The sequence below is a fragment of the Corvus hawaiiensis genome, chromosome 10 (assembly GCF_020740725.1).
Source record: "Corvus hawaiiensis isolate bCorHaw1 chromosome 10, bCorHaw1.pri.cur, whole genome shotgun sequence".
Lineage (NCBI taxonomy): Eukaryota > Metazoa > Chordata > Aves > Passeriformes > Corvidae > Corvus > Corvus hawaiiensis.
The window spans coordinates 13,915,939-13,935,785 of NC_063222.1; the positions used below are offsets into that span (position 1 = coordinate 13,915,939).

General features: G+C 37.4%; 1 protein-coding gene across 2 annotated transcripts in view; it reads right to left on the reverse strand.

Annotated features, from left to right (window-relative positions):
• The window catches only part of SLC9A9 (solute carrier family 9 member A9), a 179,476-nt gene that overhangs the window by 86,524 nt on the left and 73,105 nt on the right, over positions 1-19,847 (reverse strand). For both annotated transcript variants that reach the window (XM_048314656.1, XM_048314654.1), the window contains exon 9: positions 12,438-12,526. In XM_048314656.1, the coding sequence (XP_048170613.1) occupies positions 12,438-12,526 (89 nt within the window). The remainder of the gene's footprint in view (positions 1-12,437; positions 12,527-19,847) is intronic.

Consider the following 19,847-nt stretch of genomic DNA (forward strand, 5'->3'; position numbering starts at 1 on the left):
GAATAAAAAAATTCAAGATAATAATAACATCACTGAAAATGAAGCTGAAGGACATATTCTGAACAACTTGAATGATACTTTCTTGGAAGGTTATTTCTGGGGTGGCAAATCACTGATCATGTGGAAGTGAGGACATAAACTGCGAGTTAAGGGCTATGTAGAACAGTGATTAAAAAATAAACAGAGGAAAGAAAGAATTTGTGGCTTTACCAAAGCAAATTTGAGATAACAAAGGAGACTCAGTTGCTATAAAACATGACTGTTCTTCTTCTGATCAAAGAAAAATAGGAATGTTATCAATGTAATATAGTTACTTTTAAAATGGCAATGAGCTAATAGATCCTTTGCATTTCTGCATTTATATTAGAATTAGAGGAACTGCTGCTGATTTTTCAAAATTAAAACACAAAATCATTCTCATCTTTTCCTTTCATTCCCCTCAAGTGTGTTTTTATTTTTCTGTGACCTGCTACTACAGTCCTAACCTCTTACAATCAATGCAGTTTCTAAGGAGGACTAAATGCAATTTATTTTATTTCAATTTGCTGAGAGGATATATGCTAATATTAATTCTTGAAGTGTGTTCTTAAAAACAGTTTCCTTCCTTGCCAAGTTTTGGATGTTGGAAAGAAATTCAGTTAGTCTTTGACATATTAGGAACTAGTGACTTATATGGGGGCCTTTAACCTATCAGGAATAAAAACAAAAGGTTCTCTTGAAGTCTGTGATGTCTTTTCTTCCTGATTATGAGATTTCAGTTTCACTGCAAATCTGACACTACAGGACAAATACTTGCCCCCTTTGCATCTGTTCTATAGAAATTATATTGGAGCTCCTAGCTACCAATATTGATGTTTCCCTTCATAGTCTTTAAAACTAATTCTGTGGAAAAATAAAGCTGTAGAGCTAAAAATAGGAATAACTCTATTTTACCTTAAACCAGACAACAGTAGCAGTATTCACATGCATCTTTCTGATGCAATGTTGTTTTATTTTTATTCAGGGCCTAATCTAAGATAAAAGAGTTTTTACTATACAGCTTATCTAGTTTCTGTGCTGCAATTACTTGTTCAGGGTTTTCCATATATACACTGCTTTGTTTATAGAGGTTGGAGGGGAAGGGACAAGGCCTTACCACTGTCTAACCCAGGCAGAGCATCTTCACTTGGACAATTGCTCTTGCTGTGAACAGTGTTGAGTAGTATGAGATCCTGACGATATTAAGCTTCTTTTGTTATTCTTGAAGACCTATTATTGATGAGTCAACTTTTAACTACATTACCTTGGCAGAATGCCACCCTGGAGTTACACTGGGCAGAATTATTTGCAATTACTCTGCAATTCTAGTATTAGTATCTGAAGCAGGATACTGAATTAGTATGTTCACTGATCTGCTCTTACATGTTTATATGTGGGAATTTGGGGAATTCTTCTGTTTCATTTCTCCAGTCATCTTTAAACAGCTTCCCTGCCTCCTGATGTAGGCTGCTGTTCAAGAATTGATGATTCATTTGGACAGAAAGACTGAGAAAGGTGAGTAGCAGCTATGTGCTCTGTGTCACACTTTTTTCCTAAGTATTAGAGTACATGACTTTTCTCATCTAACAGTCCTTTACACTTAAAGCTGTAATCTAGTGTGCTCTATGGAGATGTGATAAATGAGACATAATTTGACTCCAGATGAAACAGAATAGAAGCTGCTGAACTGCTGGAAAAAGTATTGCAAAGATTTCCAGTGTTTTCAGGTCTACTAAATTACTTGTGGCCTCACTGGTGATGTTTTACTGATATCACCAAAGGGAAAAAAGAAAAGACACAGCAAAATAAGCAGAAATTAAAAATTCTACACTAAGATACATCTTCAACTGTACTTAAATCTGAGAGCTTGGGGGACTATTTTACATATAAGATTAAGAATCTGTAGTGAAAAGTTACTAATGCATCTTAAAAATACCTTCTGTAAGATTCCGTGGGAAAGCAGAAGGTGGGTGAACTAGGAACATATGATCAGGCACCTCAGAAAAATGTTTTTTCAAGAAAAGTATTAGTTACTAAATGAGTGGGTACTTCTGAGGATGCTGAATGTCTACTTGGAATTTTCAAACACTCCTAACTCTTCTCAGGTTCACTGGAGGCATAGAGTGGTCAATACCCCCCCTAATAGGTGTGACTGAAGCAGAATTAAAAGTCAAAAGCTTGAAAAAGATCCTCAAACTTGCATCCTATTTGATTACTGTAGGTTAATTAAAGTATATAGGTATGAAAATATGTGCAAAGATAGGGCACTTATTTGAATCCTAGTCATGATTTAGACATTTAGTGTGAAAAATTTTGACAAAGGGCTTTTTAGCCCTTAATTATGTGCACAGACGGTACCATGAGAAAGAGATGAGCGATAGTCAGCTGTTTAGTATGTCTTGCACTGTGCTACCATTTGGTACAAATGCCTCTTTGGAAGGTAGGAAATCCATTAATCATGTAATGGAAACACAGCTGTGCAGTCACTAAAAAGACAGGATGCTGGCAAGTGCTTTAGACTATTATAATGCCTTATTTACATGTATTTATTTTCTTCTTGCAGCTTATTGTGTGAGAATTCTAGTGTTACCTACATACTTCTACAAGTTTTGACCAAAGCTTTTGTGCAGTTCTTATAGCTGATAAGGAATTTTGCAGGTAATAACCCTTGAAAGAGAACTGTGAGGAATCAGCAGTCGTGCAAAAATCATCTAAGTTAAAAAGGAGAAACATCCAAAATGTATTTCAGACTGCAAGAATGGATGTTAGTCAGCAGCAGTTTGGTGTTGTCAGGAATCACAAACCAGTTCCGATTCCTTAAGGCCTGCCACTGTCCCAAAGCTCTCTGGGTGAGCAAAAGCATTGCTGTTTAAAAAACTATGAAGTAAAAAGCTAGCAAAGCTCCCAAACCATGCAGACTGCTTTGGGTGAGGTCAGTCCACATTTGCAGCAGAACGCTCGATGCTCTCTAAAGATCCCAGTGTAGCCTCTCCAACCATGCCAGAAATAGCATCTTAATTGTGTTTCCAAACACAGGCCTCACAGGAAGAGCAATTATGAACACGGTGACACACACTCATGCAAGTGTAAGGCAACACAGGGTGCTAATTAAGGAACCTATTACTAATATCCTCAACATTAAAAACTATTTTAACCTATGTGCTGAATAATTTTACTGCATTCCAATTTAGCAGTATAATGTACTATGCACAGAAATACAAAATAGACTTTTTTTTCTAGAGATTTATTCCATAACTGAAGAATTTATTGATAAATCCGGTACTAAAATAATCTAAAGTGTTAGTGTTATCAAGTCAGAGGAAATCATTACCATAGGACATAACTATATTTTAAGTAAAAGACTGAGTGGTTTTACCTCTCTTATTACATATATTTAGAACTTGCTCATTTATAGAATAAGCCAGATGTCATTAAAGTCAAGGGGCTTTGGTTCATTATATAAAACTCTACTAAATTAGTTTACCTGTATGAAAAATTAAGAAAGACTTAAAGGAAGAATCCTACCTTTATTTTTTATCCTTGTCACAAATTCTCACGTGAGGGAGTTGTGACTGACTACATGTTTGAAAGAATTGTAATAATTCTCTACTTTTACAAAACATGAGATTTTTATAAACCATACTTCGAACTAAAGTTAACCATATTTACTCCAAGTATGGGATGTTAAAGTGCACTCTGCTGTTTCAGCACTACATGTTGATGATGCGACAATATGTTCCTAGCCCAGGACTAGACTGATTCTGGTTTTCTTTTTCTCTTTATGCATTCCATAGTTGCTGTGATGAGGAGGGTGGCAATAATTAGGATGGGCTTGATTTCACAGGCTACCTACCTAGAGGGAATTCACTTCACAAAACTAGATTTCCACACGTGGGGCACAGGGCTGGGTATTTGCATGGTTTCAGACTTAAAAACTAGAGATAAGTGCTAGCTACCTGAAGTAGGGAGAAATATTTCAGAGGTCGCTCTTCAAACCTCTTGTGGGAAGAGGGACAGTAACAATCTGCAGAGTTCTACAAGGCAGCGTTTGGCTTCTGCAGCAGCTCACACAGCCCCAAGCAGTTTGACTCTGCTGCACAGAGAAAGACATATCAGAGCCTCATTTGTGACTCAGGGCAGTTTCAGAGAAACTATGGCATGAGTCTCACTTCGGAAGTTCCTTACACATTTCTCCATATGCCAAAGAGATTTCGGCCTATCGGTTATCATTCCATTTGGTATATGTTAGCTAACTGCTGGCATCTGATTCTGTGCTGTAAAGAGTAACCTACACCCTTAACAATCTAAGATCTTTATTAATATTTAAAGAAAATGTTTAATGTTTAAACAGATTGTAAAAACTTTAATGAAGCCATTTGGAAACTAGTTTGCATATGGTATTATGTTCCTTAGCCTACCAGCATCAAAAATGACATCATTTTTCAACAAGATGAGCTTCTCTGTAGAAATACTGCTTCATTATAGTTCTGGGTTACTTCAGGGTATGAATTACATTTGAGCATGTTATTTTCCAGTTTCTGTGCTTAAGCAAAAGGAAGGAAAATGTTTTTTTCTTTGTTTTTCAAGAGAATTTCTCTTCTTCCTAGGTCCAAAGTACATTTTTATGATTCTCTCTGTGTGTGTGTGTGTTTAAGATACTAGAATATGATATTCCTCATAAAATGCTGATGACAAAGGGACACATGCTTGATGGGAATTAATGAGGCCAGAGCACATTTGCACATTCTCAGTTAAGGAATCGCTAATGCAGGTGTACAAAGACAGAGAGAAATGGAAACTATAGAATGAAGTATAGAGCTGAATATTCTAACAAGATTCCTGTATATGGACACCGAATATTTTCAGTATTATGGATAGAACAGCAGCTAATGTATGATATAAACCATAAATTATGCAGGTAATTACTGATACACCAGAGTTATAAAGTCTACCATTATCGGTTTACTCATAGCAATGTTTCCTAGCTGTTTACCATCCATCATGTAGCTCACAGCTGAAAGAGAGGAAACAACTACAGCATTTTCACATAAATTTAAGGGAAGTTGCATGTAAAGAGACTGCAGATTAACATTCTTTTAGCACGGTTAAGTAATCAGGAACATCAGTCAGATAATGAGGGATTTTGTTAAGAATTTCAGATTGAAAGACATGTTAGTATAATTCCTTTTGCAGAAATCAAGATTTTCTTGTGTTGTTATGATTTTTCTTGTTAAGCCCATACAGTAAGCAGCTTTAGCTTTCTTTATAGCATTACACTGTTCTACAGGGTTCCATAAGATCTTATGATACATCTGGTCAAACAATGCACCTGGCACATTTCCAATCTTCAGCTTTTACTGCTAAACACAGAAAATAGCTGTGCAGAGAACTGGAATTCATTATACACTTCCTGTCAATTGCAATCCATTTTAAAGGTAATAATTATTACAAGCACTATGGATGTGGTGCATATTCAATTAGAGAAAAAAAGGCAATTGCTGAACGAGGGCAGGCTGTTTGTAACAGACCCAGGGGCTCAGCAGAGATGCTCTGGCTCTGCAATCAGGAACACAGGGCTCAGCCAGCACGTCCGTGACACTGCTGGAGCTCATCAGTGCCTCGGGAGGGAAAACTGGAGCTTATAAGGGAAAGCACAGGACAAGAATGAGGGGCTGCTTCTTTTCAGGGTATTAGGCTGGAGCTGTAATGATAACTAATGTCTAGAGACCTCAGCTTTTGGACTTTTAGAAGTGTAGAAGACTGGCTTATTTTGTTTCCAATATAGGTTACAATTGCCAGTATCTGTTCTTAATAACCACAAGATAAATATTGCATAAGCCATTCTTTTAAAAACTGCGCTTACAACCTTTTTATGTTTTTATCCTTTTCTTCTCTCAAAAAGAAAAACAATAGGGGCATTTCTGTGTTTTTGAACAGCTGCAAAATGAAGATTTTTTTCTACAGGCCTTGTCTCAAAAAAAAAAAAAGGAGAAAAAAAAAGGAAAAATCTGGGTGAAATGCAAGAAGACAAGAGCAAGGTCTTTCCCTGACATTATTCATTTCCAAAGTATTTACTTTAAGCAAAACTGACTAAAATATGGGCAAAACTATTCTAATGCTATTCCAGTACAACTAAATCTTCCCAAATGCTATTTGATTTTCAGACTCTTGTTATCAAAAGGAGCATCTTCTCAATTTTTCTATTGACCCTTGTTAGTTGGTCACCTGTGCTGTTTCCTACGAAGCAGTACCTGAAGCCTCAGTCTTTATCACTACTGAGTCTGAACTTGCAGGAGTTCAAGGAGGTTGGAAATTAGGGATTTTTTTTTTTTTTTGTCCAGCTGCAGAAGGGGAACCGTGTGACATTGCCCATCAGAGCTAACTTTTATGGTCAGTCTCCACTTAAATGGATAAATGTGCTTCATGCATGCAGCCTATTTAATGCTAACCAAGAATTTGGGCTTTACTGGGTTCTTTAGGCAAAGGTCTCTTGTGTATTTTTGAAGAGTGCCAGACCTGAAAGCCATGCATTAGTTAAAAAGAATTTTCAGTTTACTCTCAAAGGACTAGCCATCAAATACATTATCTCATATCAGACAACCAGCTCTACACCTTAGAAGATAGTAAAACCCCCATTCTGGTATGAAATTTTCCTGTAAGCACTGTGATTGTGGTGTGCTGAGAAAACAGATTCCTCCTGCGCAGCACAGATGCAAAGACTGATTAGAATCTGGTACTAGTGGTAACCTTTCTGAGAGATAACGTTTCTCTCAGTCTTTCTTTCTGCCAATCATTTGTGTAGAAATATCTGACCTCTTGCAGTGCCTTAAAGGTAGTTTTTCCCTAAGTAGAGTTTCTGAATGAATCACGACAGCTGTCAATTAGGCTGCTCATTTCAAAAGGATGAGAATTATCCTTGTGTTTCCTTATGTTTTGTGGTAGTTCTGCCTTGCTAACAATCTAGGACATTTTGCTATAAGTAGGGTTTTCCTCAGCCTAGAAATACTATCAAATATTTTATAAATTAAGAGTCTGAATTATAAGAGCCATTATAACCTGACATTTGTGCGTGTACTTTTCTTCCTAGAAGTATAAACTCATCATCTATAAACAGTCCAATGTTTGATAATAGAAAATAGTAGGCATTAACCAGAGATAAATTAGTATAGGCTGTGTGCTATAGAAGCAAGTCCAGCTCTCTTTGATTTTAAACACTCACACAAATAGCATAACCAAAGCCCCAGAGCACACACATGTCCAGCGTGACTGTGGAGGGTTTAAGATAAAGGCACCAAACCATTTCATTTTGTGCTGCAGCTCCCAATGAAGCTAGAGGGCTGCTTCTCCCAAGTACACTATGGGTGCTGGATATCTGGAGTGGGACCCCTCCCAAACCAGATCGACGCAGTTTGCGTGTTGGTAGTGCACCGTCATCTCTTCCCAGCTGCTCTCCTTCTCTCACAGAAAGATAACAACAGTAGCCGCAGTTCCTGGCATGTGCTTTTAACAAGAAACTCGGGAGAAATCATTCTGTTGCTGAAGCAGAATTTGCAGAGCATTATTTATTTTCTTGTCAAGAGACAGCTGATGGAAGAGTCCTGTAAGACAGTATCATGTATCTGTAAGAGACAGGAGATTTGTAGTTCCAGTGCTGGCTGTAGGTCTGCTTGTACCTGGTTTACAAGATACATAGGCCAGCAGAAAAGCAGTAGAATGTCAAGATCCCAGTGATGGTGCTTCATTTGGATACAGTGACTTCAGTCACCTCTTTGCCTTTAGTCCTATAATGCTCTTTTTAGTAAACATTGTTGGCATTCACGTAACACTCCTCTGATTGATTTTTTTTCCCCCTTTCAGTTGATTTGGACACCTCCATTGCCATACTTTACTTTTACTCTACTGTTTTGCTTTGCTTCTAAAGTGAGTCTATAATCATGGATGGAACAGCTCCCAGGGAAGTGGTGGAATCACAACCCCTGGAAGTGCTCAATAAATGAGTAGATGTGGCAGATGGTATTCGGTTGATGATTGGACTTGATGGCCTTGGAAATCTTTTCCTACCTCAATGATTTTTTTATTCTAAGTCTATATTGAGACTATACTATAACATATTAGGGACAAGGGACAATAATGATTTGATTTGCAGTTTTTTGACAAATTAAAAACATGTTTTATGACTGTTTTTTCAACCTGTTTTGATTAAAGTGATTAATTATAATAAATTAATATGCTTGAAACCACAATCCTTTTACACAAAAGTGTCTTTGGAATGCAGCTTAATTTCTGATCCAGCAATCAGCTGATTGATCCTTAGCCAGCATCCTTGTTGGAAGACATGTAGCTGCATCATCAATGAGCTAGGAACATTTTGAAAGCTTCATGTATTTTCCAGGGATTTCCAGGAAATATTAGCCACTCCCCTGCAAAGTGATGACTTGTATTAATCAGAGATAATCATGTCTGCTTTATAGTGTGGAGATTAAAATTTGAAGCAATCAGTACTATGTCCATCAGTGAGCAAAGCCCAAGATCAGTCTGAACTTTCAGTCCTCCGGTGCAAACTGATTTGCTCAAGCCTCCTCGTGAGACATGTCTTGGTAAAGTTACTCTGAAGTTAAGCACCACTGAGCTCTCTTGGTGTATCTTTACCTCATTTTCCTGCCTGTGTTAAACCCTGGAGGTGAAGTGCCACTGAAATCTTAACTTGGAATCTTGTGCACACAGCACGCCCTGTGCAGCTGAACAATCAGGCCAGGAGCTCTTGTCTCTAATGCAGCTGTTCCCTTAATGGGTTTGCTATCAGGAGCAGCAAAACAGGTGAGTAACTGTTTAACTTCCAGTGTGATTAGAAAGGCTACAACATCTAATGTGAGAAAGCAACCTTCACCAACAGTTTCAGAGGTTACCACGAGAACAAGGCTTAGACTGGGGAATGAATGGAGGCAGGGCAGAGTGTTACATACTCCCTCGTTGGCTGGACATGCTTTCCTGTGGCTTCTTGTAGTTCCCTGACTGTTCTTCCATAGGTGATGCATTTCAGAATTCCCTTTCCAGAATTTATAACTTGCTGACACTATTTTGGCTGCAAAGAGAATTCTCTATACCCTTGCACACTCAACCAAAGTGGTGAGGTATTGCCCTGACCCATTCTTATAATTGCAATTGTTCCCCAGAGTTAAAGGAACATAACCAGCAAATGATTCAACTCATAAGTATGATGGATAATATTTATGGCTATTAGTCAGTACTCCACCACTAGGAAAATGTGCTCGTCTTAGCTTGGCATTTGAGTGAAAGTGATAGAGGGCAGAGAGCAAAAGAAACCAAGGAATGTCTTCTCTTCCCATAGGAAACACAGTGCATCCCTTCCTAGGGGTGACCTGTAGGGATTTACACTCTGCCCACTTTTAACAAACCAGGGATTTCTATTTATCTCACAACACCCTACCCAGCCACTGACTTGTAGCAGAACAAATCAACCCAGCCCAGCTGTACATCTGAAGCCTAATGTAAAATCTGAGCTGTAATGTCCCAAGATTTAGAAGCAACTGTCTGGCTGCAGCATAACGTGAGGTCAGATAGCAGCTGTAAATAATTCTAAAGAAAGCTGCTCAGAATCAGATAGCTTTCGATCAGATCCCAGCAGCTTCATCTTCTCCTTCACTAAAGATACATTGGATAAATTAAACTTTAAGTGCCTGAAATTCAGGAGCACTCTGTTTGACCTAACCTTGTTGCCATGGAGGGCAGGGTCAATCTCACTGTTAAAATCATGATGACCATGGTCAGGTCAAGGATGAGGACTTAAAAATACTGCCATAAAACATCACCCATGTTAAAAAATGTCTGTAAGAACACACAGAATGTTTATAAATACTTAATGAAATGGGGATAATTGAATTGAATGAAAACTATCTAAAGCTTCCATTTTCACTAAATCTTTGTTATATTACTTTACTTATGACAGTGTCAAAATAATTCATTTATTTGTGAAATAATTAATGTTGCTTTATAGTTTCAGGTTCTGTAAGTTTCAGATACCTGAAACCTAATATGTCTCTTTCATGGAATGTTAAACAGTGATTGATGGAATAATAAAGGATACATGGCGACTAATAATTACATGGCATCTTTTAACAGGCCTTTTTTATGGATGTTCTTAAATTCTCATTTAAGAACTGTAGATAAGTCCTCATTTTACATCAATGACCCAAGAAAACCTTTTTATTTTTTTAGAGCAAATGACGATGCATTATGGGAAATGCAGAAGCTGGGACCAGGGTCAGAAATACCTTCTCTATCACTGCATACTGGATTTTACCATCAAGCCATAAAATATTAAAAGCAAGTAAAAAATGTAAAGAAAATAACACAGAGCAGTAAAGAAAAGCTATTTGTTTAAAAACAGCTAACACAATTTTTGCAATCTGATTTACAGTTTTAAATCTAATTTCCATGATTTTTGTTAGCTTCAGCTTCAGCCTTAACTCACTCTTTTGTCAGTGTGCATTACAGTTCAGCACTCCTTACTGAAAGATTTGTCATACTGTAACAAAAGAGAGAGACTGCTTTGGAATAATTCTATAAAAGAACTGAACAGCCTTGATTTTGGCCAGTAATGAGTAACAAAAATGACTTAGATTGGGAGCAAAGCCAACTGTGTGAGCAACAATATTAATTTAAATTGCACTGACGTTATATATGATTATGAGAATGCCCAGTGTGTGGCTTATTAAATTTGCTTGAAGAGAATTCTTGGGAGGAGAGAAAGAAAGAGGCAGTGGAGGTCTCACTGAAACAGCTGCATATGAAAGGGTAATATTTGGATTAGAAAATAAATTAGAAGAATTCAAAGGAATTCAACAACAATGTTTGAACCATATCGCAAAGGAGGCCGAGGATTAAGGGCTTATGCGGAAGAGAAAAACAGAATAGGAAAGAGTGCATAAAACTCAGAGCTCCATAGAGAAACACATAATCTCTTTTCTGTGTGTTCAAGGGTAAATCTGGTTTATTTTCACTATTTTGTTTTGCACTTGTTGAATAGGAGGGAATAACAGAGTAAGCATGAAAAAAAACCAGGATGCATTTAAACAAAATATTAGTTAATTCTGCAGCTGAAAAGCTTCATAGGTGATTAAAAATATCACAACCTCGGCTTTTTCTGTCTCCCTCGGAGGCTAGGCATCACTAAAACATGCAGATGAATCCCTGAAAAAACCTTCTATTCAAATTGTAAGTTGTATGCAAAGGGAGTAGTGGCACATGTAATTTAGTCTTTCTGCAAAACAGAAACAATTCTGTGATGGATTTCAATGTTCTCTTACAATACAGTTATCAGAGAAAGGTTAGTTCTCTGCTGGAATACTTTCTGAAAGTATCAGCCTCTGCTGGTATGAAGAAATACAATTGAAAAGACTTATACTGTTCAATAGCTAACACTTTATTATAGGAGTACTGACCAGAAACTTTTCTGTGATTTAAAATCTGTGAGACTCTAACAGTTGAACGGATACTGTGGCCAGTACTTTTTTTCTATCAAGCTGTTTTTGATAGAAAATTGGATTTTTGATTAAATTGAGATGTGCAAGAAGTGATGAAATTTTCTATGTAAAATTTCCAATACTTAAAAGAAAGGAATTGCTGAAAGAGGCACCATATTGCATCATGAAAATTATAGTATTGGACCATGTGTTTCCATTTTGTTCTAGGAGATAGATTTCCTACAACCTGGGGTTCTTGGGACATATGAGTCAACATTAAAAGGGAAGAAAACTGCATTTAAATGACTTCTTACAGTATCTAGGTGGTGACAGGGTTGTCTAAAATTACTCCTTATGCTGAAAAGTATTTTGAACTCTGAATGCCATAGATCTGAGAACCGCCTCAAGTTTTAAAAATTAATTACAATTGTACTAGTCATTTGTTCAAACAAACCAGATGATCAAATTTCACATTTCTTTCTAAACTCTAAATAACACAATGGAAAGAAAAAATCTCTGTCTTTCTAATTATGACCATTTTTAATGAAACAGAAATTAAATGATGTCATTGCTTAAATCTGTGGGGCAGACTGCACTTCATACAGTCCCTTTGCAAAAATCAACAGGGATCCAATCTGTCAGACCACTTCTGTCTTACTTACCAGAGCTCTTTGATTTCCTTAATTTTGAAGAATTTTTGTATGGAAGTTGGTGTAAGCTGTTATCTCCATACATGTCTGATATTTCAGGTCTCTTGGGAAGAAGAGATTCTTAAATTCTTATATTTTTTGCTTATCCAGGTAATTTCCAGTCTTTCCCCTAATGAAGACATAAGCCTCTGGCTTTGCATTAATGTAATCCCATCCAGCTATATTCCAGTAACTGTTATTCCTTACACCAGTGGAAGACAAGATATCAGTTATTTCCATGCCCTACCTGTTTAGTTCTCATTTTGGAATCTGGTGACAGATTGTTGTAGGTGTAATGGGCCTGTGTGACTCCACAGAATAGGACAGCAACAATGCCTGAAATGCAAAGAAAAAACAGAGTTGGCTTCTTCTGTTTTCTTACTTAGGCTTGCAAAAGGCTGCATGAAAAAGCAAATTAATCTGTTAACAGCTTTTTATAACGAAAGAAATTTGAGAGATATGTTCTAAGGACAATCATGCTTTCATAACATTTCCACTGTTGTGTATTTGGAAATACAAAGGCTGTAGAAAACTTGTTTCAATTAATACGTGGTATGATCCAACCATAATCTAACTGACAGTAATTGTAAATGCAGGACTAACAATCGTAATATGTAGGACTTTGGATTATTTGAAAAAAATTGGCAGGCACTGAATAGGAAAGGAAAAAGTAGTTTTGTTACATTTAAATGGTTTGAGACCACTTGGTACTGAATGACTGCAACAGGGTAAAATAATTTCAGTCTGTGCCTGATTGTAGCTCATCACAAGCAGTGGGTAACAATATCAGGGAGAACAACATCACATTGCTTAAAAGTGATGTTCTGGCAGCTGCAAGCTGTGCTGCCCAGAGCAACCAGGTCAGTGACTGTAGACACATGGCAGCAGTTATAGTCCCAGCTTCTAGAAGAGCTGGAGGAGCAGGGAAGCAGGTTTGTCAAGAATAATAATAACAAGTTTGTTTTATAGTGATATTTTTCAATACTTCTTCCCTGGCCCTGGTCCTAACTCACTAGAATCACAGAGTAACATCACTGTAATGCAGTATTGTAATTAAAGTAGCTGATAAGATTGTAAAGTCTGGACACAGATAGTGCAGGAGAAACTCACACAGGAAGCAAACAAAAAAATAGTGCCCATCAGTAGCCATATGTAGATGCCCATGGAGGAAGAAAGCTCTGTGTTTTTGTTAAACTCGGGGCATGTCTACATAGGTAATTATTTGCACAGCAGCTCAGGGCTTTCTCATGTCCGTTCTGATCGTCGTTCCCTGAAACCCTCCACACATGCCTCCTGAGGCACGTGGAGTGGCTGGGCGCAAAGCCAGCCAACAGTGGGATCGCTGTGTGCCCAGCGTCTCCAGGGCTCACATATACACAGTTTTCCACCATCCACCCCACAGTGCTTTAGTCCTTGTGCCTTTCAGCCCTCCTCCTCCCTGCCTCCTGTGTAGGAGCTGCAGCATGCCTTAATTAGCCTTTTAGTTTTGCTTCTTCATGGGCTGCTCTGCACATTGCAAGATAGATTTTAGCTCACAGGCTGCTCACGTGTACTGACATTATACTGATAAGTCTGAGGCAACAAAGCAAGCAGAAAGATGCCTGTCCAGGTTTAGGCACTATTCATCCTTGTGATGTGATTGTACTACAGCTTTCTAGGCATTTATAGGGTTAAACAAGCATGAACTGAAACATATAAACCAGCTCTACTGGAAGCAAAGAGCATGAAGTGGAATGGTGAAAATAATCTCAGTCTGTTCCTCCAGTCCTGGACTGGAAACTGGATAAAGCTTCCTCCATCTTCTCCAGGATGGTGACTCTCCTGACTTTATGAGGGCCAGCAAGAAGGGGCTCAGTAACAGGGGAGAATGTGCAGCACGGCACCTCTAGCACAGCAAACCCAGTACAAACAATCTGCTACTTCAAAAGCATTAATAGGAGCAGGCCAGGCTTCAGAGTTCCAGGACAAAATGGATAGCAACACACTGAACTAGTGTCAGTTGCCTCAAGCACTGGTGCCTCAACAGGTTCTTTAACAGGCTTATCCAAATTTCTAAAAGTTTGAACTTTAGCAGCAAGAGGGCCCTTGAGGCAGGTGAAATATCCTCCTGCCCTGAGACACAGCACAGATAAGGAAACAAATCAAAGTAATAATTTAGACAATGCTGAAACTATTTTATTTGGGGAAGATTTTGTGTGTGGGCTCTGTGAATTGTCACATACCAGTTAAATTAATCATTACCTTACTATGCCTTTCTTTAGACTCTCCTTAGATTGCTAACTGAGAAAATATTGGGCAAAAAATCCAATTTTCTTTACTTGCAAGCCCCTCTTTTTTCTGGGAAGAACTCAGGCCTGGCATTAATATGCCTTTGATGGAAGACAAAAGTATGGAGTAAATACTTCTGAGTTGATTTGGCACAAGGGACAACTGGCATCAGAGAGAAAATAAGGAAACAAATATATTTTTTTCCCCCCACAAACCACTGTGGACATTTTCTTTGCTTCTGGCTTCTCTTTATATTGTAAATTTACCTGTTCTGCTTCTACAGAATACTGACTCTTTAGCCAAGAGAAATTCCACTGAGCTTTTCATGTGTCTTTGTTTCTTAATATTTATTTTCTTAAGTCTGTTTTGACATTTATTTTTTTCTAGCTACACTAAAACTTTACTGTAAATAATGTGGGGAGTGGTGAGATTTTCACTGCATAAATACATTCTAGGGAGTTTATATTTTTGTGAGGTCTAATTGCTCTCATAAATGTGTCTAATTCTTTTTTCTCAGTAACTGTATTTGTGCAGAACTGATCTGGGGAATTTAAAAATTCTCAAGGCATTAATAATATGCAATGGGATGCTCAAACAATGACATTTCAGTTAAAAATACAGCAAATCAGTAATGTGGCTAAGTATCATCAGCTCCAGGCTCACTAACCAAAATGGAGATAAGAGTTTGTGATGCAGTTTCTTCTCTATTAATCATCAGGGTGTCAAGTCTTGCATTTTGAAAATTGACTATTTAATTCAACTATGATTATAAACTGGTTTTGACTGCTCAGAAACTGTTAATTATGGGTAGTGAGAGAACTGAGAGGGTGTCATGAGGAATAAAACGGCTTAAATCTGATTTTGCAATAAGAATAAATGAACTGAACCTTGCAATTATGCAAGTGTAGAAACCAGATACCCTGTTTCCAGGGAAGACTGGGGGAATGCAGTAGAATATTTCAATTGCTACAGTTGAAAGCTTAATATGTACCAGCCATGCCTCTCACAATGAAGAGTTCATTAAAAGGCTTGGAGAAAATTGTTTGTAATGATTACCCATAAAAATTATTACTTCAGAGTAATGACCAATTACATGTTAACTAAAAAGGAAAGAGAAGTACTGAAAGAAGCAAACACAGAACTCTTTAGTTACAAGGAAAAAGCAATCTGGATTTCTTTGTAGGACTAACAAAGCTGGATTTTGAAGTTAAAGCTGAGTAGCAAAATACTGAGTGGACAGAGTATGGCACATAAACGAGGTGATTTTTGTGGGCTTGATTTCGGAGAGAAACAGGTAAGAGCAAAAATGACAATACTGGAGTTGTAAACAGAAAGCATCCATTAGATGTTGGGAGGCAGATAAAGCAGTATGGCCCTTTTACTAGTCCTCAATTTCAGACTATTGGAGACAGCTCACTCGTTATATTTTTAAGTGGAAAAATTAGCAATTACTGAGACATTTAGTACTGCAATTGCAGCACAAAAGGCTAACTTAAAGTAAGCAGGGAATGTGTAGTGTTGAAATAGGCGGTCAGTTTTTAAGTGCAATACAGCTTCTTGTGTTCATTAACAGATTACTGAAATTTTTCTGTTAATATAGAAAATGAGACACTTCACAGAAAAATGATTTTAGTGACTAGTAAACTTTCAGCTGCAGATCAACCTCTTTGAAGAGGTTTTTAGAAATAAAAATCCTACCATTTTATTTGATTTTTTTTATAACAGAGGAATAGAGACGGCTTGTTAGCTGCTAATACAGCTAGGGAACTTACTTTAGTTTTTACAAATACATGTAGATTAAATGGTTAAGTCAAAAGCTAGTAATATAAATATTAATATTTTATTTATTTATTTATTTAATATAAAAAATATAGGAGAGGAATGTGTATATTTAATAGTATTTTGCTGATAGTGTCAGCCTTAAAATGATAGTGTGGAAATTAATTTAAAAGTGCTAATCTGAAAATAGCTCCTATAGTCTCACTAAAAGGCAAAATCTTTTTTTACATCATTTCACAAACATGTAGAAAGCAATGTCGGAGAAGAGCAGCATATGCAATGTGCTTTTAATGCAAACCTGTGAGTGGCCACAATCAAATCCTGAGAATTTGCTAATTTGAGAGACTAAAACTGACATTTGTCTCCAGCTGTCAGGTCTTTTGGTGGTAAAAAAGGGAATTTAGAAAAAGAAACCCCCGAAACCTCTGCCTTCTGGGGAAGCAAAGGAATAGATAAAAATACAGCTTCATTTCAAAAGATCTAAAAGCAAACTGACCAGTTTTCATCCCAACTTTGAAGTTTGCCAGAGCTTCTGGGGTGCCTCTCTATAGACGCACAACATCCTGAAATCTCACAGTAAAGCAGAAGAAACTGGCCTTTCATCAAAGGTGGTGAAATCCATGGAAAAGGGAACAATGAGGACTGGGTAAAAGAGAAATTATTTATATCAGATAAATTTGCTTTAGAGTAATATTTATGTCAGAATCTCCACAGCATCTATTGGGATGCAGACTGAATGTGTGAGTGGCAGGAAACGAGACTTTGTGGTCTGCCTCAAATTGCTGCAGTAATAAGGCCATACAACACTATCCCTGTTCAGGCTATTTTCACTGGGGTATGAAGTGTGACTAATCATTTTCTCAATACTAAAGGAAGGACTTAAGGCTTCCTCCACAGACCTGCACCAATGCGGAACCAAAGCTTGTGCTTTGTTAATGAGGCTTTTATCTCTGGAGTTGTCTTAGGTTGATTTTATGTTGAAATGAAAGAAAGCAATAGAAGATAGAGGTGAGGGGATTTTTTAGGCCCTTGTCCGAGAACTGTTCATTGGTATTGCACCTGGCTGCTTCAAGTAAGACCTGGGCTTCAGTGTTGTACTTTTGTAACCCCAAATGAATTGCTGAATTCAATTTAGATTGGAACTCCCATGGTGACATATAACAGCTTTTATTCTGGACATGTTAAGAGTTCTTACCCTGTTTGGTCTGAACCTCTGCACTAGCAATAAGATTCCACTGTCCACATTTTAGGCAGCTGATCTTTGGTCTCAGCTTAATGCCTTGCTAGAAGATGTACTTTTCTCTAAAAACATGCACCTTTCTCTTTTTCACTTACTGCCTTAAAAGGCAGTACCTACAGCAGCCCCTAAATTAGCCAGACCCAAGCCCTGACTCCAGTAAGGGATTTGCAGCAGACGAGCTCATTGTCATCTGTCTCTGCACAGCAGTGCAAGTGCCTTCTTCTTACCTATGAAGAGCCTGTTTTCCTAATTAGGCTTAGATTTCATCCTGTGCTCCTGGGAGTGGCAGAACTAGAGCTTACAAGAGTTGTGGTCTCTTTCCTTTTGACCTGGAAGCCAAGGTATCCCTTCTCCCTCCTTATTGGCAGGAGTTTTCCTACTCTGTATGACACAGCATGGCACATTACTAATGAATAAAGAAAAGAAAACCACACAGTTTAGAATTTAAAGCCCAGAATATCTTCCTTGTGTAGAATAATGTCAGCTCAGTGAACTAAAGCCCATCAGGCACCAAACTGCCTTGGGCTCACAGTGCTCGGTACTGAAGATAGAAATGTTTTAGTAGATCCCTTCTGAGAGTGTCACAAGAAGTACTGGTCACAGCATTTTAAAAAAGCAGTGAGGTAGATGACGGATTCTAGACAAATCACAGCAAACAGATAGGAGAACTGAACAGCATGAGGATAAATGCACTTTGTCAGCAGTATTAAAGAAAATGGAAGTTGGTGACATTTACTCTTGCTATGTCCTAAATACAAAGGTAGCACAAAATTGCCCCAGTGAGGGACCAGATCTTTAGACCCATCCTAGGTACCTCATTCATAGTATGCTGCTTATTTATTTTTGGAGGAAAAGGAGGAAAAGCTTTCCTGCTTGATAGACTCTGTGAGCCCCTGAATAAGAAGGCAGGTGTCACAAAGGCAGACACATCACAAAATGTTCAGACAAGGATTGCTGAAGGTGAGGAAGCAGCAGTAATTTATTATCACAAGATTTCCCTTTATAATGATCAGAAATCAAAGGGCTCTGAAAACCAGTAAAGGAACAAAAATGATGCTCTCCAACAATTTTTTCTTTCAAGATCTATTGTCTTTTTTGTCTTCATAATGCAGGTCTTTACTGTGTAAAAATCAGAGGTGCTTGGCTGCAATTTTGATGCCTTTACTCTGAGTCCCTATGTGACTTTGAAGATGCATCAGTTGAACACATACATGCAAGCCAATTCCCATACATATGCTTGAGTGTATTTCTGCAGGTAAATTAATCTCTTTTTATTTGAATATCTACTCCCTTCCAACAGCTGTAGATAGAGAAGGTCTAACTGAGATGACCATTAAATGCCCATGTTCATCATGGAACCTTCCCCAGACTGAGTGATCATTTACAATTTAGAAAATTTTGTTCATTATAAAACAAGAGAACAAGCAATTAATAAATGCTAGATGTACTTTCCTCATTTATTTCAACAAGTGTTTAATTTAAATTTTTATGATTTTTTTTTCATAGCCTACTAGTAAATACTATGTAATGAAGTTTGCAAATGAAAACAACTCTATTACCACTAATCTTACTCTAGTATTCTGTTATTACAGCTTTGCTCAGCAGTCAGGAATGATATACTTCAGGGCAAATGAGAAAATGCACAAATTAGATTTTACTGTATAAGAATCAATTTATCATGCATATGTCACAGCTTGATGATATAGCTATGAGATTAATAACCATAACATTAATTTATAATTTCCAGTTCCCAGTATAACAATAATTGTGTAGTCATCCCAGATTTTTATTTTGATTTGCTGTTTCGATCACATCCATTTTTCAACCAGAGTCAGGCCCAGATATTGTGTGTTATATATCATGGGATATCTTGAGGCAGAGGAATGAAATATTCTCTAAAATATTGACCTGTAAGACTCTCCATTTAAATTTTATTTTAAAAATCTGCAAGCTAAACAAGTGAACCCTACCACCTACTTTACCCACTAAAAAGCCAGTATAGCCCATTATTTCTAAATTATGAAATACTTCAATATTACACTTCAAAAAGCTCAGAATGATTGAAGGACTGCTGTGGAAAGCACTATAAGACTAAAATTATTTTGCAATTACATTACTTAATAGCTACAGGGAAGTACTGATATCTAGTGTTAATCCTTTGAAGTTCATTTAGACGGAATGAACAGAGAAAACACAATATCCAAGGAATATGAAGATGAATATTGGCATAAATGTCTAATGGAACAAGTTAATTTTTGAAGCGTGTCAGCTGAATTCAGAGAGTTCAAACTAGGAGTGTGGTCCATTGAATGCAGTAGTGCAGCTGTGCCATTGCTGGAGTGAGGCTCTGTGGATTCTCACAGTTGCTTT